The sequence below is a fragment of the Theropithecus gelada genome, chromosome 11, assembly GCF_003255815.1.
Source record: "Theropithecus gelada isolate Dixy chromosome 11, Tgel_1.0, whole genome shotgun sequence".
Taxonomy (NCBI): Eukaryota; Metazoa; Chordata; class Mammalia; order Primates; family Cercopithecidae; genus Theropithecus; species Theropithecus gelada.
The window spans coordinates 109,554,815-109,580,662 of NC_037679.1; the positions used below are offsets into that span (position 1 = coordinate 109,554,815).

The window sequence follows — 25,848 nt, forward strand, 5'->3', positions numbered from 1 at the left end:
CCTCTAAAGCATAGGAGCTGGAGAACAGACTTAGGAGAGTGGGACAGAAAATGAAAAAATCCAAGTAACAAGCAGGAAGAAACCTACAACAGTGGGTAGTTGTCTGACAGGCACATATAGGTGGATGGAGGATGCTGTTATGTGAACCTAGCAGCAAGATACAGTATGTTCAAATAAGCAATGTCAGGGGGTCTGAGAGCAGGTAATAGGGACCCCAGCTCAAGACCTTGAGTTCAGGCACAGCACTCTGCATACTGGGGAACTTGGAGGGAAAGACAACATTCAAAAGACAGCGTCACAGGCAGAAGACCAGGAGACATTCGGGAATGGAGAATGAGACAGAAGATGACTATTAGAACTGAGGAACAGGCGGGGTTTTTTGGTCTCAAGAGAACAATGCCAGTGACTCAATTACTAGAAATAAGTATGAAGAGGACAGACAACACAGCTTCCTGGACAAATGGATTTATTTATTATTAAGATAAAATGTCTAAGACAAAAATTTATCTCTAACATTTTATTAATCGTCCAATCCTCTTCTATCAATTATTTTCTTAAAAAATTATATTATCAGCCGGGCACGATGACTCACACCTGTAATCCCAGTACTTTGGGAGGCCAAAGCGGGTGGATTGCTGAAGCCCAGGAGTTTGAGACCAGCCTGAGCAACATGGCAAAACTCTGTCTCTATAAAAAAATACAAAAATAAGCCAGGTATTCCCAGTTACTTGGGAAGTTGAGGCAGAAGGATCACTTGAGCCAGGGAAGATGAGGCTGCAGTGAGCTGTGTTCGCAATACTGCACTCCAGCCTGGGTGACAGAGTGAGACCCCACCTCAAAAAAAAAAAAAAAAAAAAAAAAATCATACTATCTGTTTAGCTTTATCTTTTTTAATTTTGACTACATTTTCAAGCAACCATTTTTTCTGTCTGAATTGTTCCAAATAGTTTCCAGAGAAAGGAAGGCAGGTTGTTGGCTAAATACCAAACTGCATCTCATCATTAGAAGGAAACACACCAAATTTCATTTTTCTCCACCTTTATCAAGTGCAGATTTTTGTTTCTCATCCAGAAAGTTCTATGTAATCAGGGCAATGCTAACTCCGGTATAAATGACACAGAAACTATTAATAGATTATGTCTATGATGAAACTGAAGTAGAAAACAGAAGTGTTCCGAAAAGAGAAGTAAAACAATGGAAGGGGGAAAAGGCAAAATATTCTGCCTTCCAAGTTAGATAGCTATCTTTATGAAAGGATATATTTCAAAAGCAATATGAAGTCTTTATGGTGCTCTTACCTACCTATATTTGAATTTGGGGGATGCTTCACCTGCTTATTAGTGAAAGAAGAAAGAATACACTTAGTAAATTAAATTAAATTTTTTAAAAACTTTTTTTTTTTTGCTCAGAACCAGCTCCACCAAAATCACTCTTCGCAGTGAACAAAACCCAGACTTCAGTGACTTTGCTGTGGGTGGAAGAGGGAGTAGCTGATTTCTTTGAAGTTTTCTGTCAACAAGTTGGCTCCAGTCAGAAAACCAAACTTCAGGTACTGTACCTTTTGATCTACCTTTTCTCAGTTAATTTTAATTAAGGCTAATTATCTGGGCAAAATAAGAATCTTCTATTTCTTTGAGCTATATCAAATGAAAACTGTTTATTTGCTCTTTTGTGTTTCAGGGATAGAAACTAACAGGATGCTTAGACCAAGCCCACAAGTTGTTGAGAACGTTTATCTTTGTCTGTATCGCTTGTTCCTAATTCATAAGCCACTCCAGGTCAGACAAAGGAATAAAGGTCATAGGCCATTGAATTGATCAAGGGAAGGAAGACCCTACCATATAAAATATAATTTAACAAATATGAACCAATTTCCAAATATATAAAAGGCACTGTATAGAACACACATGATAGAATCAATATTTGCCTTCAAAACATTTTTATATGGTGTGGACATTGCATAAGTATAGAAAAAAAGTAAAGTAAAATATAAGTACCACAAGAGAGGTCCATATTATCAAGAGAATTTAAAAGAAACATGCATATCTAGTTTGTAAGCGGGACAGTCTTGCTGCAAAATGAAGACTGAGAGAAGGCTGTTGCTAAAGTTCTAGAATTACAAATGGCAGATATGATAAACAGAGCTGTTCACCAGGTCAGAATGAATGCAAGGAAAGAGATGAACCTGCAGTTCTAGGAGTGGCAATGCCACAAGGAAAAAATATTTCACAGCCAGAGGTGGAAGGAAAAGGACAGATTTGTTAGGGATTTTACATAATACAGTGTGTAGACTAATACTGTGAACATAAGTAATTGATCTTTTTTAAATAATGAAGTTCATGAGATTGAGAAGAAAAAAGGATTGCTGGGAGTGCAAATCTTTTCATATTGAATGCTAAGATAATTTGCTTTGATTCCTTTCTCCTTTTGAGATTCCCTTGTATGAATGTATCTCTTGTTGATTTGTACTGAACAGCTGAATTTTCCCTATTCTAAGAATCCATTTGGAGAATAACTGCTCTGCCAATAATGGATTTTCTTCTCTATAACTACAGTGATGCCTTCCTTTAAGAAAACAATGGTTAGTTAGCTACTTACTACAACCGAGTCCTGTTAGCAAAAGTCTTTCCTTAGAATAATTCTTTTATAGAATAGTGAAAGGGAAGGAAGTGGAAGAAAATGCTGATGGCTGTCATCTCTTTATGCAAGGGTGTTTCAAAATCTTATTTTGAAAAAGATGCTGGTTCATCTTTTGCTATTGTACAGTAGTACTTGTCACTGGTCTGGTCATGGGTCCACCAAGTTAGCAACTTTCTTGACTCAAGAATAGGTTAATGCTAAATGTTTCTTAGTGCGGATAGTTGCCATGTTTTAGTGGATGTTATATAAAAGCTAAGAATGCAGACAAAGGAGTAGTGTCCTTAATATATAAAGAATTGCTACAAGTCAAAAAGGTAAAGATAACAACCCAAAACAAATATTTCATAGGAAAATAAATACAGAAGTCTCTTGAACAGATGAAAAATTGAGCAACCTTACTTATGGTTAAAAAAATGCAAAATAAAACTACAAAATACAATTTTCACTAGTAATAATGGAAAAGCTCAGAGTTTGCGAATGTATGGTGTTGGAAAGAATGTAGGGAGGCAGGCATTGTCACGCATTGACGCCATAGTTGAGTAACTTGAAAAATGCCTATAGAGAACCATTTTTCAATAGCTTTCAAAATTTTAAATGTGTACTTTTTGATTCAGCAATCAAGATTTTAAATGTACACTTTTTGACTCAGCAGTTCAAAGAATATGACACTAGCAAAGAATATATGTGTATGTGTACGTTCACACATACATGCAAATTACATGCATACATTGTGTGTATATATGTGTATATGTGTGTGTGTGTGTCTCTGTATGTACATGTGTGTGTCTTCCCAAATTTGTGAAATGATGTTCATTGTAGGATTGTTTGCAATAGCAAAAAATCACACATCATTTATGCGTTCATCAATGGGGGCTCATTAAATAAAGTACTGTTATGTCCTTTCAACGGATTTCTATCCAGCCCTTAAAAAGAATAAAACAGCTTAATCTGCACTGATATGGAAAAAGCACCAAAATATATTGATAACTAAGGTAAAAAAATAAGCAGAACATTGTGCAAGCTAAGCCATCACTTATGTTTTTTAACTGTGTCATATGTTTGTACATCCATAAAATGCATATGGGAAGAAAAATAATGCCTGACAATGGCTGCTTCCATGGAAGGGAATTGGTCAGATCAGGAATGGGGAAAAAAGGAAACATTTTTCAATGCTATTCTTTGTCATCTCGTAAATTTTTTACTCTGTCAGTCTATTACCAACTCAACTATGAAATATGTTTTTTAAAAATATAGATGAAGATAACCCAACATTTATCTTATTTTCTGAAACCCCAGGAACCAGTTGCTGTTTCTTCCCATGTCGTGACCATCTCCAGCCTTCTTCCTGCCACTGCCTATAATTGTAGTGTCACCAGCTTTAGCCATGACAGCCCCAGTGTCCCTACGTTCATAGCCGTCTCAACAATGGGTAATTATACACATTAGTGGAATCTGGTCTTTGGAAGTTCTTTCCATATTTTTCTCACTTTTTCTTTTGGAATATATATATGTATTTGTGCCAATATTCCACCAAGAAATCCCAAGCTTCGGGGTCAGAGTCCTTAATTTCAATGCCAAAGTGCACTTACTACCTATGGCATTAGAGAAAGACATTTGGTACCTCTGAGCTTTTTTTTATCCGTAAAATTGGAATAATAATATGTGACTTTCTGAGTTGTTTTGAAGCTTAGAAATAAAATACTTAAATCCTTAGTATGTGCTGTCTAAATGCTAGCTGCTAACTCATCTCATCTTCTTCAGGAATAGGCACAGTACTCCTATCAATCCAATTTCATCTATTTAGCCTTGGTCTTCATCTGTCACTGATCACAGAATGACATAATTATAACTGGGTCAAAGCAAGAAAGTTTCCAATCCAACCAAAAATATAAGTGGGAATATTAGAGATTAACGAAAAGTCTGGAATGATGCTGTTTATTTCTTATTCTTTTCTTAGTTGTATTACATGTGTTACTCCTAGTTTGTTAGAGTCTGATTCTGCAACCTGAGACCCTCTATGAAGCCTCTTGTAATAAAGCCATTCATAATTTTACTGGTTTAGTTCCATTTCTATAATATTAGTCATATACTTAGCTGCTATATTCAGGGATGACTGGAGTGGACTATTTTCTTTTTTCTTTTTCTTTTTCTTTTTCTGTTTTTAATTTTTGTTTTTTCAGAAAAGAGGACAAAAAATATACCTGCAAAGTATTTTAATGGTCTCTCATTCCTACATCCTTGTACGCTTTCTAAAGTATACAGTTGGTCATGAATAATGAGAGAGTTAGAAGTGCCAACCCCTGCATAGTTGAAAACCCACGTATAATTGTTGACTCTCTCAAAACTTAAGTATTCATAGACTACTGTTGACCCGAAGTCTTACCAATAATATAGACAGTTGATTAACACATTTTGATATGTTACACTTATTATATATTGTATTCTTACAATAAAGTAAGCTAGAGAAAAGAAAATGTTATTAAGAAAATCATAAGGAAGAAAAAAGACATGAACTATTCATTAAGTGGAAGGAGATCTTCATAAAGATCTTCCTCATGGTCTTCACACTGAGTAGGCTGAGGAGGAGGAGGAAGAGAAGAGTTTGGTCTTGCTCTCTCAAGGGTGGCAGGGAGGAAAGATAATCCATATATAGGTGAACCTGCACAGTTCAAACTCATTTTGTTCAAGGGTCAACTGTACCTTAATGCCCATCATTCCTTGTCAGCTCCATGACAACATAGCACAACAGGTGATATTATTAAACTTACTTACAGATGAGGAAAATGAGGCCCACAGAAAACAGATGAAATGCCTTCTCTCCAAACAGCAGTACTCAAGTGAACAAACTCTTCTGACCATGAGTCTATTATTCTTTCTGTTTAAGCACTCTACTCATAAACTGGAGCCAAGCTGGCCCAAATGGGAAGTAATAAGTACCCAAAACCTTAGGGATCAGATGCACCCACTCATTCTGTGATTTTATGATCAATGCAAAAGATCCTATGAGTCCTCAGGCCCATTTTGAAGAGTTTTATAAGAATATTTAACTTATGTTCCTGCCTTTGATATCCTGTTCTTCTGTGTAGTATGAAGAAGTAGACAATGTGTAAGTGCCATAGGAGACAAGTCTTTATAGAGAGTACATGAAAAGGACATGACCCCTGTTCTTCAGGGCTCTACAACCCATTAATAGGTTTAATCTCTTGAGTTGTGCAGATGGAAAACCTCTAAACATATGGCCATGGATCATCAGAATGCCTGCTTCTAGTAATGTGTTAAGTGCTTCAGCAGATGGTAGTTCGCTAATGTCTTTTTCATATACATTATTAGTGGTAAGCAAAGTATACAATTGTGCTTTCTGACTTCAAAATCATGGGCATAGAATAAGAGGTTGCCATCCTCTAAGCTTGCAAAAATGTTAGAAAATGATAATACATGATAATGACTTCTATATTTTTAGCTTTCAAATGAATTTGAACTGTGGCACAGGTATTCTTCATTCTTCAGTTTCCCTGTGTAAGAATATCCTGTAGGCCTTTGAAATGGACTCAATTCTTTCAGACACCTGAATACCACTTATCAGTCTAGTTTGCTAAGTTACAGTTGACCAGGAAGAGGTCATTGTTGGCTTCGGGAACATGATTGTTACTATTATTGGTATCGTCGTAAGTTCACTGCTCTTAAGACTAAATGAAAAACAATGAATGGTTCTGTTTGGTTCCCTATGACAGAACCTATGATGAAAATGCACGACTTATCTCTTTAGTTACAGAGATGAATCCCAATGTGGTAGTGATCTCCGTGCTGGCCATCCTTAGCACACTTTTAATTGGACTGTTGCTTATTACCCTCATTATTCTTAGGAAAAAGCATCTGCAGATGGCTAGGTAAGTTAAGTTTTACTAACCTTTTATCTACAATCTTTAAAATATCTTTATCTGCCATGTATATATTGTTTTTGCAGACCTAAGTTGTATAGCGGTATATTTGATTTTAGTTTTCAGTGTCTGTTTCTATTTTGTGTGTTTTCTAAATAGACTTTGAAACATTATATTGGAAAATATTACCATTGAAATGAGAAAGCAAACGATTGCTTGTTTACACAAAGTCAGACCTCTTGCTATCAATCTTGGCATTTGAAATAGCCCATATATGGGGATCCATTACATTTGGGTACTTTCAGAACTCATTTGGAGTAAAAGAAATATCTATGTCTGTTCGGTATGATTAATGAAAAAAGTTAATAAAAATGGAGATGACAAGAAAGAATGGGGAGGAAAATCCTCTCCATAATTTTAAGCTGTTTTATTGGAAAATATTTGTATGGTTTATGATTAGGTCCATTAGCAGTCTCTATTAGTTTTATTCCTATTACTCAGAGTTGCAGCCAGCTTAGCTTTTCTTGCAATTAGAAATGCCTTTGATTTATGATTTCACTGCTTCCCTGTTCCTTTGACCACTGATGCCTTGCTCATCAGAGCACATTCTCAAGCAGTTTCTGTGGCCCCCTGTATTATCAGAACAATCGATCAATTCCCTTAAAAACTGTTGCTTATTTGAATACTACTTGGTTTGGGAAATTTGATTAACATTTATATTTGCCCAATGTTAAACTGCTGAATTATAAATTAACATTTTTCTCCTGTCTCAGAGGTCTTTCACTGACATATTTATAAATAAATTCATCCATCCAGTAGTGATCTAATCAGTGCCTGACATGGCATATCCAAAGAAAAATCAGACATCAAAGCTGTCCACGAGGAACTTACCTACTTAGCTGGATATATGAATAGAATAGATAGATATATTTAAAGGCATAAGCTGACATGTAGCATAAGGAGAATTAAAAACAGGATACCATGAAAGTAGAGAATAAAGACTAATTCTGAAAGTCAAAATTAGCTTCTTGAAAGTTGGCATTTGAATAAATCTTAAAAGGATAAGAAGAGATGTGGGATTGCACTGTAACTACAGTGGAGAGCTCTGAAATTACACTCCTTGAGGTCAAACCTTTTTTTTTTTTTTTTTTTTTTTTATTTAGAATCTTACTCTGTCACCCAGGCTGGAGTGCAATGGCGCCATCTTGGTTCACTGCAAGCTCTGCTTCTCAGGTTCAAGCGATTCTTCGCCTTAGCCTCCTGAGTAGCTGGGATTACAGGCATGCACCACTAGGCCTAGCTAATTTTTGTATTTTTAGTAAAGACAGGGTTTCGCCATGTTGGCCAGGCTGGTCTCGAACTCCTGACCTTAAGTCATCTGCCTGCCTCAGCCTGCCAAAGTGCTGGGACTACAGGCATGAGTCACCATGTTCGGCCTCCTTGAGGTCGAATCTTGACTTCCAACTTGTGGGAATTTGTGTAAGTCACTGAAACTTCATGTGTTCATATTACAAATATTGATACATATATGACAGTATATAAAACAGACAAAAAAATGTACCTTCATGGAGCTTATATTCTAGTAGGAGAAAAAGGCAATAAACAATAAAGATATAAGTAAAAGGCCTGCACCTTATGTTAGCAGGTGATAAGGAAAGAAAACAAAGCCAAGTAAGGGAGATAAGCAGTACCGGTGTGGGGATAAGGTTCCTGGGAGGTGAGTAGGCTCCACTGAAATAGTGGCATTGGAGCAAATACTTGAAGCACATGAAGGAGGTAGCGTGTGTTATCTGTGGGAAGAGTGTGCCCAGTAGCAAGAACAGCTGGTGTAAAGGCCCTGGGGTAGGAGCACGACTGAGATGTTCGAAGTGTAGCAGAGGGGCCGTTGTGACTAAAGCGGAGGAAGACAAGAGTAGAAGGAGATGTCAAGTCACACAGGGCTTCGTATGCCGTTGGAAGGACTTTGGCTTTTACTCAGTAAAATGAGCAGGCATTGCAGGCTCTGGGGCAGAAGATTGACAGCATCTGACTTAGATTTAACACTTTCATTTTGACTTTTATGTAGAAAACAGGCTGCACTGAGGCAAGGACAGAGACAGGCATATCAATCATGGTAGCCAGGAATCCAGGCAAGAGATGGTAATAGTTCAGTCCAGAGTAGCGACACTGAAGGCAGAGAGAAGCCATCAGATTCTGGAAGTATTTTGAAAATAGGAGCAACAGGATTTGCTAATAAGTTGATAGGGAATGGAAATGAAAAAAGGAGTTGAGGCTGTAATGCCAGCATTTTGGGAGGCCGAGTCAGGCGGATCGCCTGTGGTCGGGAGTTCGAGACCAGCCTGACCAACATGGAGAAACCCTGTCTCTACTATAAATACAAAATTAGCCGAGCATGGTGGCGCATGCCTGTAATCCCAGCTACTTGGGAGGCTGAGATAGGGGAATTGCTTGAAACCAGGAGGCAGAGGTTGCAGTGAGCCAAGATTGCACCATTGCACTCCAGCCTGGGCAACAAGAGTGAAACTCCATCTCGAAAAACAAACAAACAAACAAAAGAATTGAGGCTAACTCCAGGTTTTTGGCCCAAGCACTGGAAAGGATGGAGCTGCCATCAACTGAAAGAGGATTCCAGGTCAGAGTTGGGGGAATATCAAGACTTCAGTTTTGGAAATTGTATTACTCAGAGATCTCTAGAGAGACAAAACTAATAGGATATATATTATATATTATAATAGGATATATATATTAGATATTTTATATATAGGTATATGGGAGTTTATTACATCTTAAATTCCACAATCACAAGGTCCCACAATAGGCTGTCTGCAAGCTTGAGGAGAAAGGAGAGCCAATCTGAATCTCAAAACTGAAGAACTTGGAGTCCAGTGTTCAAGGGCAGGAAGCGTCCAGCACAGGAGAAAGATGTAGGCTAGGAGGCTAGGCCAGTCTCTTCTTTTAACGTTTTTCTGCCTGCTTTATATTCACTGGCAGCTGGTTAGATTGTGGCCACCCAGTTAAGGGTGGGTCTGCCTTTCCCAGCCCACTGACTGACTCAAATGTTAATCTCCTTTGGCAACACCTTCACAGACACACCCAGGATCAATACTTTGTATCCTTCAATCCAATCAAGCTGACACTCAGTATTAACCACCATAGAAATGTTAAGTTTGAGATAACTTGCAAGTGCAGGTGCAGAGTCACCACCTGAACATAAAAGTCTAATGTTTGAAAGAGAAGTTTTGGTTGAAGACATAAATTTGAAGAGTTGTTGACTCGGCACGGTGGCTCACACTTGTAATCCCAGCACTTTGGGAGGCAGGCAGATCACTTGAGGTCAGGAGTTTGAGACCAGCCTGGCCAACATGGTGAAACCCCGTCTCTACTAAAAATACAAAAAATTAGCCAGGCTTGGTGGCAGGCGCCTGTAATCCCAGCTACTCAGGAGGCTGAAGCAGAAGAATCACTTGGACTCGGGAAGTAGAGGGTTGCAGTGAGCCGAGATTACACCACTGCACCCCAGCCTGGGCAACTGAGTGAAACTCCATCTCAGGAAAAAGAAAAAAAAAAGAGAGAGAGAGTTGTTAACATATAAATTGCATTAGAGCTTTAGACTGGATGAAATTAAGGGAGTCAATGTAAAAGAAGGTCCTGCATTAATCACTGGAACAATCAGTATTAAGGTTTTCAGGGAGAAAAGAAGACACAGAAAGACACTGACTAGAGGTGGCCAGTGGAGTAAAAGGACAATTAAGGGAGTACGGTGGCCTGGAAGCTAGGGGAACAATGTGTATGCAGAAGAGATGATAATCGCCCCTCCATTAATGGATACTTAGGAGCATTAATGCAGTAATAACATAGCATAATACTCAACTCATAGGAAGTGTGCAGTAAATGTTAGCTTATAATAGTAATGATGGAGGAGGTGATAATAGATGTAGTAAAGCAAATAGTGGTATTTTTGAGCATTTTTTGTGGTACATACCAAAGATATTTAGGAGGGGTGGTTCTGATTCTTTCAGCTAGTTATTAAAACAGAGATTCCCATCATTTTTCATGCCATGATCCTTTTTGGCAGTCTGGCGAACTCTCCTAACAATAGTGCTTCCATTTTATGTGCCTAAAATAAAATACATAGGATTATACAACTATATTGAAATATGATAATCATAATATTTAAAAAGCAAATGTGTTGTATGCTTTTTAATTGGTACATTAAATGTCAATATGTAATAGTCTAACAATTTCATCATGGTGATGAATATGAGCAATATTTCAAGATAACTGCAGCAAGTCTATTATTAAAAAATATGTAATCTCTATTGTTAGCAAATCACACATGTGGATATTATGATGGTGTGGTACCTACTTTAATCATAGAAGAGACTGCTAAGTTTAGTCACAGGTTGTGAAAATAAATATGTACCTTTTTTCCACATTTGTTCATAGAGCCCTAAATTCTATCTTTGGAACCCCAGATTAAAACCTTTGAGTTAAAGGTAAAACAAATCCCATATATAGGAAATCGACATAGGAAAATTCATTAATGAGGTATAATTTATAATACACGATGATATTATATTAGTGTATTTTTCAAAAGAAGAAAATTGTTCTTGGAACACCCTAATAACAGGTAGATAATTCAAGTAATTAGCACATTGTGCCAATAATGTTAAAATCTCTGCTTCAGTTCTGAATATTAAATCCATTAATTCCATATAAAGAAAAAATGAGATACATGAGCCCCAGTGAGCTGTTATTCATGCATGAAATTAGCCAAAAGGTAGAGAAGGCATGAGAATATGTTTACTTTTTCTCTACTTTTGGAAAAAAAAAAAAAAAACTTCAACAGTGTTTTTCCTAGCTTATTAATAGGCCACATTTTGGATAATAGGCACACCAGAAGCTTGCCTATTTCAGTACATTCCACTCTTTTATTCAAATCTCCAGTGATGAATAATACGGGCATCGCAATATCAGAGAAAGATTTCAGAGGAAGTAAACAATCCACTTGATCCACTATCATTGTAGAGAGGAAATGAAAATGCCATAAAACAAAACCCTACGAAGAATTTTTGCTAAAGATGGAAAATGCTGAGTTTCTATATTACTATTAAAGGCTTTGTAAAAAGTAAATAAATATTATACCCCAAATAGTTCAAATATTTATTTTAGAATCATGAATGCCCTTTGGAAAGGATTGTGAAGTGAATTCTTTTGGCTCAAATAATTGGATTTGCAACCTTGCAAAAGATTATTTCATTTCATTTTATCTTTCTGTTTTGCATTGTATGCCAAAGGAGAACATATGGAACTTGTATTAGCTTCTTTTTATTGATTTATTTATTTATTTATTTTGTTTTCTCTTTTTGAGACAGAGTCTTGCTCTGTCCCCCAGGCTGGAGTGCAGTGGTGCGATCTCGGCTCACCACAACCTCCGTCTGCCAGGTTCAAGTGATTCTCTTGCCTCAGCCTCCTGAGTAGCTGGGATTACAGGCACGTGCCACCACGCCCAGCTAGTTTTTGTATCATTAGTAGAGACGGGGTTTCGCCATGTTGGCCAGGCTGGTCTCCAACTCCTGACCTCAGGTGATCCGCCCAACTCGGCCTCCCAAAGTGCTGGGATTACAGGCATGAGCCACTGCGCCCGGCCTAGCTTCTTTTTATTAATTTAATGCTGTGGTGATAAGCTAGTAAAGACTCTCTTTACTTTTATGTCAATGTAAGAATGCTTTGTCAAGCAGTAACCTTGATTCTGTGGTTCCTTTAAAACAGGGAGTGTGGAGCGGGTACATTTGTCAACTTTGCATCCTTAGAGAGGGATGGAAAGCTTCCATACAACTGGTGAGTATTGTTTTGGAACAAGCGTCTACATAGTTTAACTGTGCTGTGTGTGCTCCAAAGTCAATTTTACTATCCTTTGGGGGAAGTTTTGTCTGATTATCGTTTTGTAATTTCAGTGATGGTAGACTTCACTGGCTGGATCTTCACAGAATATAATGGTTTATATAAGCTCAGCGCAGTTCTGAAGTAGGGCAAACATCATGGTCTGCTCTGTATTTACAATATTAAACAAGGGACTGACACAGTGGTGCACAGGAGCCCATACCTGTGCTGAAAAAGGGCTTAAATGCAGTAGCCACACTGAACAAGTGGTGGCTAAACGCAAGAGAATAGATTCCAGTGAAGCAGCTTGAGACAGACCAGCATCTCCATTTTATTTTATTTTATTTTATTTTTTATTGTTTTGTATTTTTTGAGGAGAAAGAATCTCCCTCTTTGGTCACCCAGGCTGGAGTGCAGGATGATCTCAGCTCACTGCAATCTCTGCCTCCGGGGCTCAAGTAATCTTTCCATCTCAGCCTCCCGAGTAGCTGGGGCTACACACATGGACCACCAAATCTGGCTAATTTTTAAATATTTGTAGAGATGAAGTCTCACTATATTGCCCAGGCTGGTCTGGAACTCCTGGGCTGAAGTGATCCTCCCACCTCGGCCTCCCAGAGTGCTGGGATTACAGGTGTGTACCACCATGCCCACCCAGCATCTCCATTTTAAACTCACATTTCAGTGCCTGAGGCAATAAGAGCCACCACTTCTGTTAAAAAATTATACAGCCCAGGCCGGGCGCGGTGGCTCACGCCTGTAATCCCAGCACTTTAGGAGGCCGAGACGGGCGGATCACGAGGTCAGGAGATTGAGACCATCCTGGCTAACACGGTGAAATCCCGTCTCTACTAAAAATACAAAAAAATTAGCCGGGCTCGGTGGCGGGCGCCTGTAGTCCCAGCTACTCGGGAGGCTGAGGCAGGAGAATGGCGTGAACCCGGGAGGCGGAGCTTGCAGTGAGCCGAGATCGCGCCACTGCACCCCAGCCTGGGCGACGACTGAGCAAGACTCCATCTCAAAAAATAAGAAAAAAAAAAAAATTATACAGCCCAGCATTCAGTTCTCATGCTTACAGATAAATAAATATCAAAGCCAGGGAAGTTTCATAAGAAAACATGGCTTCATTTTTCTTTATGCTTGAGTATTAAGGATGTGGAGGGAGGACGTGTTCGAATTTTAAAGAGCATTGTCAAGAGATTGAATTGGTTGACATTATACCTGACAATGATAGATGAAGATTAACAATCCCACCCAGTTCAATCAATGCCCAACAAAAGTACTAATTAAGTAAACATTTAACATGAAGCTGGTACTACTTACATGATCTAGTTTGTTTCTTTTGCAAGAAACTATGCAAAGTATATGCAAATGAATATATGTCATATTAATCATTGTTAAGTTATTGCTTTCTGTTTTCTAACTCCTAAAATGGTTAATCTTAAAGAAATACACATGGGAGACTGGAAATTTTACAGAATCAATGAGGGAGGGAGAATTTTATTTAGGATATCAATTTTACTTCCCTCAGTGTAGCTGATACTCTAGTTGAAAATCTAGTTGAAACCAGATTTCTTTTAATAAGACAATATGTTGTGCCACTTTAAAATTTTAACATGAATAGAATTTTGCTATTAAAAAACAACCCAACTGTGAAGAAAAAGAAATCCATCAACCCTTGATGGTGAAAAATTAGGAAACATTACTAGGTTTGTTCAAATATATTAGTACTCTTTCCAAAATTAAGAGATTGACTCCCTGATACTTGTTTCTTGCCTGATTCACCCTTTTAAAAGGCCCAGTGGGAGACCGGTGATGAGTGGCCCATCTAGGAACCAATCCGATTATATGTATTTAATACTTGTGACTCATGAGAGTTAGGTATTAACTAACTTCACAGCCAGTCACAATTCATAGAATTTATGGGAGACCAGTCATGGGAGAACTGCAGCAAAAGAGAATTCACTTCAAGATCTTTCTATAAAATCAAGCACATCTTGCAGCTCTTCGCAAAGACAGTTTTGCCGACTCTAGCATTTTCTAGCTGACTGAGAATAGATATCTCAGTGAAGATTTGTAATAAATGAAGTGACAAGGTGACAATATTTTTCCCCCTAATTCTCAGAATAACTCTAGATGCAGTCACAGGGTATTTTTAAATCTATATTAATGGGTGTTCTGTTTGACAAGTGGTTTGAATATCTGAAACCAGGCATTTTAAATCAACAGTCTGAATTAGAATTAAAGTGAAACTAAACTATTTTGCTCCTACTTAGCTGAGTATCAGTGAGGTCACAGACTAAGGAGTTGATGAGCTACTTATCTTGAATGAATGATGTCAGAGTATCATCCATACCTCTGTTTTAAGGGTTATATTTACAAATTGTATAGTAATTTAAAAATAATACAGAAAGTCACACTTAGTAGTGCAGCTTTGTAAGAATGTCTCTTAAAAGCTTAGTCTTCATCGGAATCAGTATATGTGTATATGTAAACTGATCTTTTTTTTTTTTTTTTTGAGATGGAGTCTCGCTCTGTCACCCAGGCTGGAGTGCAGTGGCACGATCTCGGCTCACTGCAAGCTCCGCCTCCCGGGTTTACGCCGTTCTCCTGCCTCAGCCTCCCGAGTAGCTGGGAGTACAGCCGCCCACTGCCACGCCCAGCTAATTTTTTGTGTTTTTTTGGTAGAGATGGAGTTTCATCGTGTTAGCAAGGATGGTCTCGAACTCCTGACCTCATGATCCGCCCACCTCGGCCTCCCAAAGTGCTGGGATTACAGGCGTGAGCCACCGTGCTCAGCCTAAAGTGACCGTTTTTATTTTCTCACACAAGCTGCTGTTTAGCTGTCAAATGATGTTATAGAGGTTTCTTAAAATAGGCTTAAGCATAGGAAGAATAATATGCAAGAATAAGCCTCAAGATAACTAATGAGGCATTTAAGTGCTTCATTTGACTGAACGCAAAATGTAATCACCTGGTAGCAGACTAATTGACACAAAATAAGTTGAAAGAAATATATCTGATTACAGTAAGGTCATGTGTGAATAAAAACTGATTTTGTCAATATTGTAGCACTTAAGCCCTCACATTTATATTTCACAAAATGGATTAATATTTAATTGTAATTAAGGTGCCTGTCATATTAATTAATCCCAGTAGGTAATTTACTTATATCTATTCACAGTTTATATTACTAACTCTTGCAACTTTTTCATCTTTCCATCTGTTATCTATTAATGCACACAGGCGTAGGAGTATATTTGCTTTCTTAACCCTGCTACCCTCATGTCTTTGGACTGATTATCTTTTGGCATTTTATATTAATCCTTGGTAAGTGATTTTTTTTTTTTTTTTTACTGTTTAACACAAACTCTTTAAAAGTCAGCTTTCAAGAAGTAAACAAAAAGGAAAGTTTCTTTTTAACTATTTTGTATGTTCAATAACATCTAAAGTTATTAATCATGTATTGAAGTGAATTAAAGCAGTTAACAGTATAAGGATGTTAACTATAAGGTTTTCTGTTAAATTTTTTTCCTTGATGTTCTTGGCAAGCCTATTTTCCCGTTTAATACTAGTTATTTGCTTCTTCATTGAGTTAACCCATTGGCCTCTCATCTTTGCAAATAATGCTTTCCATTTTCCATTATCATCTTCATCCATTAGAGAGCTCCAAATTTCCACGAAGGTAGAAATGCATTAAGAAGGAGAAATCAGAGTCTACACAGTTCTCTGTATCTGAGGCCTCCTTGTTTTTATAATAATGCTAACTCAGTGACTAGGAAACAGCTGACTATATGCAAGCCTCTTTGTATGATTATCTTATTTCATTCTCCCCCACAATCCTGCAGAGAGTATTTTAGTCCCATTTTAGAAATGTGGAAATGGAGGCTTAAGGAGATTAACTGTCTTAATAGCACATTCCACTATGTACAAAATCCAGGTTCCAAACTCAGGTCTCTCTGAAATCTGTTCTTTCCTCTGTAAAGAGCAGACTCCTTTAATTTCTTATTTTCTTTAATTTCTAGATCATTTTAATGATCAAATCTTGAAGTGTTCCTTTTGACTTTTTAATAGGTAATAATAATAGTAACCTTGAATTCTGAGACTAAAGAATCAAGAACTATTTCTTCTCCTGTGCTATAAGATAAAAGGTAGCGGTTTCCCAGGGAACTGACAAAAAAAAAAAGTCATTGTCCTTAAATATTAATACCTAGTGTTTAGGTACTAAATTATGTATAGACAGATCCATAAATGTGGACAACTTGAAAAGGTCTCAGAAGAAAACAATAAAAATATCTCATAGACTGGAAAAAAAATAGCTTATGGGGTGGTGGTGTGGGTATGAGCAATCTGGAGCATTTATTTATTCAAAAAGACAATTGACCAAATATTCTTCAGCTCCTCCAAGGACAGAATAAATACGGCTGGCAGAATTTAGGATTTCAAGTTGCACTGGAAGAAACATAAAAAAGGATTTCCTCAAAATAGAGACTGTTAATTCCAGAATTCATATCTTCTTTTAAAAAAAGAGACTAGAGGAAAGCTTTTGAAACAAAGTAGACATGATGTATAAGTAATTAAGTCAAAGGAATGTGCTAGATGCTGAGGACCCATTCACTGTTATTCTAAGTTCGTTGTTATTATGGTTTTTAGTACAGGGCTTCAGCACAGTCAACTCCATATTTTCAGTATTTGACATCAAATAGTTTTCAGGTATGAATAGCACACACAAATTCCATTTCGACCTTCAAAATATACATTTACTTTTAACTGAACATCTACTAATCATCCTCAAATAGTGTGCCTATTGTTAAAATACTGATAGCAAACACCCATAAAGTATCCCAGATTGCAAATAAAATGAAAGAAAGATGCATAGATCATTTCCTTGCTTAATTCTCTGAGATTTTCTCATTTTTCACAGCTCATTTTTAAGCTTCTGTAAGGTAGGCGTGTGCTAGTAAGCAGGTATTCCTTAATAGGTCTCGTTGATGAACATATCTTCAAATTTCAGCAACCCTCACAAGGTCTGCTATTTATAGTACCAATCAAATAGCATGAAATCCAACTTATGGGGAGAAAATACCCTTCAGGAATTTTTAGAAGAATCATCTTGAAACTGTAAATGGTTGTCTCCAGGTGAGAAGAGAAGGTAAAACATAGAGCTCCACGCTTTCTGTCACTTCAGTAAATTTCACACATACCAACTAGTGAAAACATACTGGATATAAACTATGTTCTCAGCCCTTTTGTACAATGCCAGATACAAAAGAAGTGAAATTCATATTCCCTGCTCATTGAAATACAGCTTCTACTCACACAACCACTCCAATTCCCTGTTTGCTTCATCTAATAACTTGTGGTTATTTTCCCCTGCTTTCATTGGCTAAAGAGTCATTTTTAATCCTCCTAATGATGTGTTTGTCTTCAGATTTCACCTACCCTGTTAACAACAGCTGTTAATAACAGAGCCATCTCCCCTGATGCACACTGCCTAACACACTGTCCAACTTCCTTTCTAAACTGTCGATTTCTTGGAAATATATATTCCTGTTGATTTTCTAAAACCCATCTGATGTCACTAGTGGTTTGTTTGGAAATCAAAAAAACTCTTTCTCTCTCTCATAGTGTTGCTCGAATCTTTTCCTGGGGTGGTAGCAGAATCAGTGTGGAGCACCAGTGCCCAGTTAGGTTAGTCTCAGGATTGTGTTCTGCAAGGATTTCTGACTTTCATAACTTAGCGTATGTTTCCTATTGAAAGAAATCATCTAAGTCGAACTAGCTATATCTAGATTTAGTGTTAAGTCCTTTTTTTTTTTTAACCTGCCATAACGACCCTCATGCTTTACTCAGGTATTCATCTGCTTGTTCTCAATCCTAAGCAGTTGGCATTTTAAGCAATAAGTGGCATTTAGTTGAAAATGCTCAGCTTTACTCATGGTGATTGCATGTTCTATTTGAAGAATGATATAATCCTAAAGTTCTTTTTAAGATTTGGGGATGGTTTCTGCTTATCTCATCAAAGAGTAAGCAGCACTTACAAAATTGGAGACTTTTAGAGTTTTGTTTTGTCTTATTTCAACCATTATAAATCCCATGTCCTTGCTATTGCTTTTTTGGAATGAATTGCAGTGTGGATGGCTTTCCAAGACTGTCATAACCATGACTAACTTATGCAGAATGTATCTTAACTTTTGAAGTCATTAGGATTTTGAACCTTCCTACTATAAGTGAAAGAGAAAAAATTACAAGTGCACAATCGTCTATGCATATATGCTGTATGTATGTCTGATGGGGGTTATTTATTGATTTGGAAAATCTTTTGCAATGAAAAGGCGATACCCTACATGTCCCACAAAATCGTCACTGTAACATGTGCACATATTGGCTCCTTCCAGAATGTGCTTAAGTTAAAATTGCTAGCAAAGTCTTAATCTGCATGAATTTTCCCCTGGTTTTATCTTGTTTTAGTCTTGGAATTAGCACAGCAATTGAAAATATAGGAACATTTGATCAGTGTTGCTGTGGAGTTTCATAATTCAATCCTGTCATGTTCCACAGCCTTAGGATACAGAAACTCTTTGGAATCAGCAAGATCTAAATAGAACAATGCAAATTGTATACAAATCATGATTACTTATGCCAATAAGTATATGATATGTCAAACAAAACGTAGTATAATTATACATTATATTGAAAGTTCATTCAATAATGAATGCGATTGAAAGAAAAAAATGTGTCTCTCCTCTATGAATCAAGTTTCTACACAGTACACAGCTGCCGAGTAGTAGCAGCTTAATATTTCAGCACTGAATTTATTCAGTGTTACCCTCTTACATACATTTGTTACTTCCTAGTTTCCTTTAAAGCCTGTTTGGATAGGAAAGTATTTTTTTGTTCACTCCTGATCACAAAATATGTTGGCAGCCTCCTGACTTTACCAGAGCTGTTAGTCATCTCCGCTGACATTCTGCTTTCCGAAAGCACTAAAGTAATTGGCACTTACTACAAGAAGTAAATATGGAATTCCTAAAACTAACTAAATTACCATCATGGGGCTGAATAAAAAACACTATCAATAAATATTCCTTTAGGTTCCCAAACGTCTATAATATACAGCTATGTCCAACATGACAGTGTTTTTTGAGGGGATCAGGGAGAGGCAGAGTAAAAACTGGACTGATTTTTCCCTCTAAATGTCAGGTATGGAAGACAAAGAGGATGAGGGAGGAAAAAATAGAACAGGAACCATTGAATGGATTGTTTTCACTTAGCAGTGGGAGGAAATTAAAGCTACCTGAAAACCACAAACACCACTTGCCTTCATGGATGTGTTCCTACATTTCCTGACCTGCATGACTTTCTCTTCATCCACAAGTCCCATCTTTTCAATCAGAACATCACAAGCCCAAGTCTAGTACTCAATTGTTAAAGGAATCATTAAGTGAAATTCTGAGGGTAACATGGCAGAGATATTTTGTTTCAGTTCAACTGAATAAGCGTTTATTGACCACCCACTATGTGTTTCATTAACGATGCTCAGCCCTGGGGGGAAGTTATAAAGTGAGTGTACCTGCAACTAACAGTCACACAATGTGAGAAACTCTCCATTTGCAAAGTGCTGTGAAAGCACAAAGTAGTGCTTCATCCTGCTAAAAGCTTTCAGGAAGTGGAGATATCCAAACATTCATAATTGTAAATATAAATAAATATTTGGACACATTAAAGTACTAAGATTACAACTGGTTATTTACTATAGACTGTTTATTTTCTGAAAAGCGGGGGCTTCCATCAAAATTATGTAAAGACCTCTGAGAATTACTTACAAAAAGTTTGCTATAATGTCATTCATACAATCAATCATGTTTCAACATTTATTATTTATAGAAGACAATAAGAATAAAATCACAAAGTGCTTCGATAGATACTGTTAGCTTTAGATAACTTAGGTGAGTTATCTTACTTGGTTGGGTGAAAACCATTACCGTAATTATCCCCCAAACAAATATAACTAACTAAAGCATGCATTAGCATTTCTTGTGTTTCAGCTTATAGACTAGTAATGATGAAGAGCAAGCAGGAATAGGTCCAGTTCTTCAGATAGCTTAAAAATTAGTTCAAGATGAAATAAAAACAATGCCATAGTAGAATTGTATAAGATACATGTCCACACTGACAGCACACATTCACATCCCCAAAGAAAAATGTCAGAAAAAGTTATTTTAGTCTTTAATTAAGAAAACAACATTCCACCCTCTCTTTATTAGTTCTCCATTTCATTCCCCAATTCTTCCTTCCTGCCTGTAGAAACTGGAGTGTGCAGGTGGTAGATAAATACTTCTAGACATTTACAAACTGCTCTAGCAACTTAATTGACAGCAGTTAAAAATTTCATTTCTAGAACTCAGTTCTTGGCAAATGGAAAGTATAAAGTGCAGATATGTTCATGCAATCTAGTAGAGTTTTAAAAAATGAATCTGAAATTATTATTATCTTCTCATGTAAGGAAAAGTAATTAAACAAACCTGATGTGTGTTTCATGAAAATTAAATAAAACTGAGGTACCTGATGTAATTATTTAAAGCTCTTCAAGTTTAATTATTATGTTAATCAGTTCTTTTGCCCAGATAAATTTGTCTTTTCTTTTTTAATTATTAGGAGTAAAAACGGTTTAAAGAAGAGGAAACTGACAAAGTAAGTTTTTCTTACTATGTCATTTAAAAGGATGTTTGTTATAGTAATCTTAATGTTCCAATTAAAGATTGTTTGTCTTCAAATAGAAGAGATGCTTAAGAAAGAGGCAAATGCATATTATGATAGCTAAGCACAGTAATGTATCGGTCGTTTATGCCTGAGTGGCAGTGGCCACTAGAAAAGTGTATCACAGAAATCACATCAGAAATAAGGATAATGTTTATCATTTCAAATCTGAGAGAGTGGATCGTTAGTAATTTTTAAAGTCTTGGAGGAGGAAATATGGTATTCTAAATACAGTATATGAAAACCTGATATTTACATCAAAGAGTTTCAAAAATCCTGTTAGTATTTTGAAATTCTGTGTTTATTGCAGGAAAAGGCTTTTACTCTATTTGATATTATAATAAATACTTTGATAATGCTGTCTCAAGAAACCTGTATAATAAATAGAAAAGATAATTAACCTAGCCTGTGGTTTTCCTTATCTATTAAACCATTAAATCAGAAGAATTACGATTGTGGTGAGTGAAAATTAACCCCCAGTTGATTTCAAAAGCCTATTAGATTATCACCTCCATGCCTTTTCTTAGTTATATTTCTACCTGTGAAGAGTGGAACTTTCCATTATATAGAGTTTGTTCTTGATACCTGCCTATATAGAACACAGGTGAATTAGTACAAGAAGGCAATTAGGGGGTCCAGCCAGGTCTGTGGCATCTATGCTTATGGAAAGAAATCATGAGTAATCCATGACATAATCCAAAAGAAAAGTTGACGTAAAAATGTTTCTAGTCAGTCTTGAGTGGCATATAATTTTATGGCATATATGAAAACAGAATAATTTTTTCTAAGTCAATTTCATTTTTTTAATTTATTTTTATTTTTAAATTTATTTTATTGTATTTTTTTGAGATGAAGCCTCGCTCTGTCACCCAGGCTGGAGTGCAGTGGCACAATCTTGGCTCACTGCGACCTCCATCTCCCGGGTTCAAGTGATTCTCCTGCCTCAGCCTCCCGAGTAGCTGGTACTACAGGCACATGCCACCATGCCTGGCTAATTTTTGTATTTTCAGGAGAGATGAAATTTCACCATATTGGTCAGGCTGGTCTAGAACTCCTGACCTCATGTGATCCACCCTCCTCAGTCTCCCAAAGTGCTGGGATTACAGGCATGAGTCACCGTGTCCAGTCTCTAAGTCAATTTCAAAGCAGCACACATTCCATTGGCTCATACCAACTGATGTAGGAAAGATAAGACCAGACTGAATAGAGGAGAGGGTACCATCAACTGGGAGGGATGATTTCACAGAAACAGAAAGACTTTGTTACCAAAAACTATTAGTTGGGTTGGCAGGTGAGCTAAAGAGGCAGAGTCTAGAGCATTTTGAAGATAGTGTCCTTGGACAAAAAGGAGAGACTATCAAGGCTTGCTCCTCCCAAGACCCAGGCAAAGAAAAGAAGGAGAAGCAAGACCCAGACAAAAGATATGGTAGAGATTAGGAGTGGTAGAACATACCCACACGCAAAAAAAAAACTCACATCAATTCAGCTTCCGCCTTCCTCCTCTCATTTTCCTTTGAGTCCTCTCTCCTTCTCTAGAAGACAGTTCTTGAGAAGCTTTCCTCTCACCTTTTTATTTGCCTTCTCTACCATTTTTCTTTCACTCCAAATGCCCCACCACTACCGTGTCCCCCTGGTTCCCGTTTTCTGTCTCCACTTGTCTTCATTCCATCCTTCCTTTCCTTCACCTCCTCTTTTTCTTTCTCCTCTGTAGGTATTTGTCCTTTTGGTCTTTGCTCCCTTCCAGCTTTCTTTTTCTTCTCCTGGTCATTCTCGTTCTCCCTTATGTCCATTCTTCTGTTTGCTATTCCTTCCTCTCTCTCTCTTTTTCCCTCTGCTTCTTGCTTTTACTTCTTTTAACCCATAAATACTTTGTCTGGTTTGCCTTCAGTGTACATGTGCCCATTTTCCTAGTAACAAGATGAAAGCCAGAGTTGTTAAATCCAACTTTAAGGCCAATACACAGCCCAAAGACACCAGCCAGAGATTGCCATTTTAAGGGAGTTCATTCCAGGAGAGGAGTCCCAACTTTAGCCCATTATTTTGGAAGGATAACAAGTTTGAAGTGGGACAAGTTTTGAACTAGGACTTACTCTCCCTGGATTCCAGTGAGAATTCTACTGCTTAGTAGACATGTGATGTTGGGCTACTCATTTAACTCTCTTAGCCATGGCTCTCTCAGCTGGAGCTTGGAGCTAATGTTGTCTGTTCCTACCTCAGGGATCGATTAAGCAAGATAACGCATGTGAATATTTATGAAGTGTAGCATGTTTTATAAATGAGTTATTATTATTACGTAAAAACATTTCAGTTTAAAGTATTCTCTGGAAGATATAATGCCCTCTAAAATTTACTAAAATATTAACATAAATGAATTCATCAGATTAGCTAATCAACAACTTTAAATGAGCATTATTAAATACTACGTATTTGCTAATTGGACATAAGACCACAGTTAGGCCGGGCACAGTGGCTCATACCTGTAATCCCAGCACTTCAGGAGGCCGAGGCAGGTGGATCACTTGAAGTCAGGAGTTCAAGACCACCCTGGACAACATGGTGAAACCAAATCTCTACTAAAAATACAAAAATTAGCCAGGCATGGTGGCACCTGCCTGTAGTCCCAGCTACTCAGGAGGCTGAGGCAGGAGAATCGCTTGAACCCAGGAGGCAGAAGTTGCAGTGAGCCTAAATAGTGCCACTACACTCCAGTTTGGGTGACAGAGCAAGACTCTGTCTCAAAACAAAACAAAAAAGACCACAGTTAGATGATATAGGCTGAGTAACATGCCACAAGACCAAGGGAAGGGTCAACTATAAGGACCCTGCCAAAGTGGAAAAGCTTGAGTTAGATGACAGAATGTGGCATTCTGCAGAAGCAGAGAGCTACTTTAGAGAGCAAAGTGGTTTAGGTAGGCTCTAGAGGAGATAAGCAGCTATAGAAAACTACAGGAGATAAAATTAGATTCTTATTCTAAAAAAAACGAAGTGAGAACTGCTGCTGCAGATGCAGAAACGTAAGCTCAGATGTGTTACTTGATTGAATCTAGATATGCAAGCCTCTAAAGACGACACTCCAGTGAGATCCTGGGAGCTTTCTGGACAAAAGTTTCATCCCACTGATCCTGCCTCTGCTTTGGAGAGACTGTAGCTAGCAGCACAATTCCTTATACTTGTAAAGCTGTTGAAACTTACAAAGTTCTTTATATACCGTATGTCAACCTCGTAGCTATAACTATTGTATTTTATGGATGAGAACATTGACTCTGAAAGAGTTAGGTGATTCTCTAGGATAACACAGTCAATAAAGCAAAACCATAATTGAAACAGGTCTTTGAAATCTATTCCTTTGTTATTTTCCATATGCCAGAGTTTTCTAGAGGCAACATATATGGGAATGTTTATATGAGTATGCATGTATATAGTACTGTACTGCTAGAGTAAGAGTCCAGTGAAAATCTAGAGATTTCTCCTCTCAAGGAAGCTGGATATATATGCCCTTCTTTTCAATTGCAATATATTAAGGATTGGTAACTTGAACTATAAAAAAGAAAAAAATAATAAAAAGGTGAGTGCTAACCTTAGAGAAGTAAAACTTCTATTTTCTCCAAGAAAATTAAGAAGTATGATATTAAACAATATATTATACCTATCAGCAAGAATTTTAAATTGTATATATATTTCTTTGTGTTTGGCAAAGCCCGGTTCAACTGGATGACTTTGATGCCTATATTAAGGATATGGCCAAAGACTCTGACTATAAATTTTCTCTTCAGTTTGAGGTGAGTTGGTTAAGGCATTTTCTACCTTCTGTAATGGAAAGGGCCTGGGAATTGTGGGTTTTGTGTTGGGATCAAGTCCCTGCTCACTGACAGTGCTTGTGATGTGTTTGCATAACAAAAAGGGCGTTGGCCTGGGCGGGGGGTGGGGGGGGAAGGGGGAGTGGGGGGGTGGGGGGTGCTGATCTGCTGGTTCAGAGCAAGGGCTGTCAATCCTTGCTGACTGGGCAAGGCCTCAGGTGGCACAAATGAGGGGAAGAAGAGAATAGGTGCAGGTACTAAGGTGGCAAACATAGGTATAGTAGAAGTCATCATTGAAAACCAGGGAAATCGAGAGTACAAGAAGAAAAATGCAAGCTGAGGCATGAAGCCTGAGGCAGAATTTCCCTTTCAGGGGATTTATAGAGTTTCTCATGCTTCTTAGGCCACAGTAGGGGCGGATCGTGGATAAAACTGACCCCCTTTGTGTCCTGGGCATATAACATCCTGGAGTGGGGCCTTTCAAACTGTAGGACTCCTGGCATTCTACTTAATAATTTTTGTGCAGTTTTATTTTCTTTCCTTGGACAAATTGGGAAGATAAATTTACTCATGATTTGTGTTAAGAAAAAGATTGCCAACATCTCTTTTTTTTCTGAAGGACACATATTTCTTTGGATCTAAAACCATGTGTCAGAAGAGATGGAAGTGAGTCTAAGATCTCAGCAGTGTGGGGGAAGATAATTAGTTCTCACTTTTTCTTTCCACAAATTTTATAGCTCATAACAGTCTAAATGGCCTCCCATCCTTCAGGTTTCTATAGCATGGCTTGAGTGTTCAGTGATTCAGGGAAAAGGGGAAGATAAAGTGATTTTTCTAAATTCTTCAGTTTTTTTGTTTTTTTTATAAAGCCTTTTAAGTGCTCTTTTCTA

The 25,848-nt window shown here is 37.5% G+C and overlaps 1 protein-coding gene across 2 annotated transcripts in view; it reads left to right on the plus strand.

The window, feature by feature from the left end:
- Positions 1–25,848, plus strand: part of PTPRO (protein tyrosine phosphatase, receptor type O) — a 271,545-nt gene that overhangs the window by 217,065 nt on the left and 28,632 nt on the right. Inside the window, exons 13-19 of one of the 2 annotated variants that reach the window (XM_025403255.1) lie at positions 1,410–1,549; positions 3,937–4,069; positions 6,407–6,527; positions 12,291–12,359; positions 15,648–15,731; positions 21,060–21,095; positions 24,859–24,940. In XM_025403255.1, coding sequence (XP_025259040.1) covers positions 1,410–1,549; positions 3,937–4,069; positions 6,407–6,527; positions 12,291–12,359; positions 15,648–15,731; positions 21,060–21,095; positions 24,859–24,940 — 665 coding nt within the window. The remainder of the gene's footprint in view (positions 1–1,409; positions 1,550–3,936; positions 4,070–6,406; positions 6,528–12,290; positions 12,360–15,647; positions 15,732–21,059; positions 21,096–24,858; positions 24,941–25,848) is intronic. The other variant, XM_025403256.1, reaches the window with a different exon arrangement.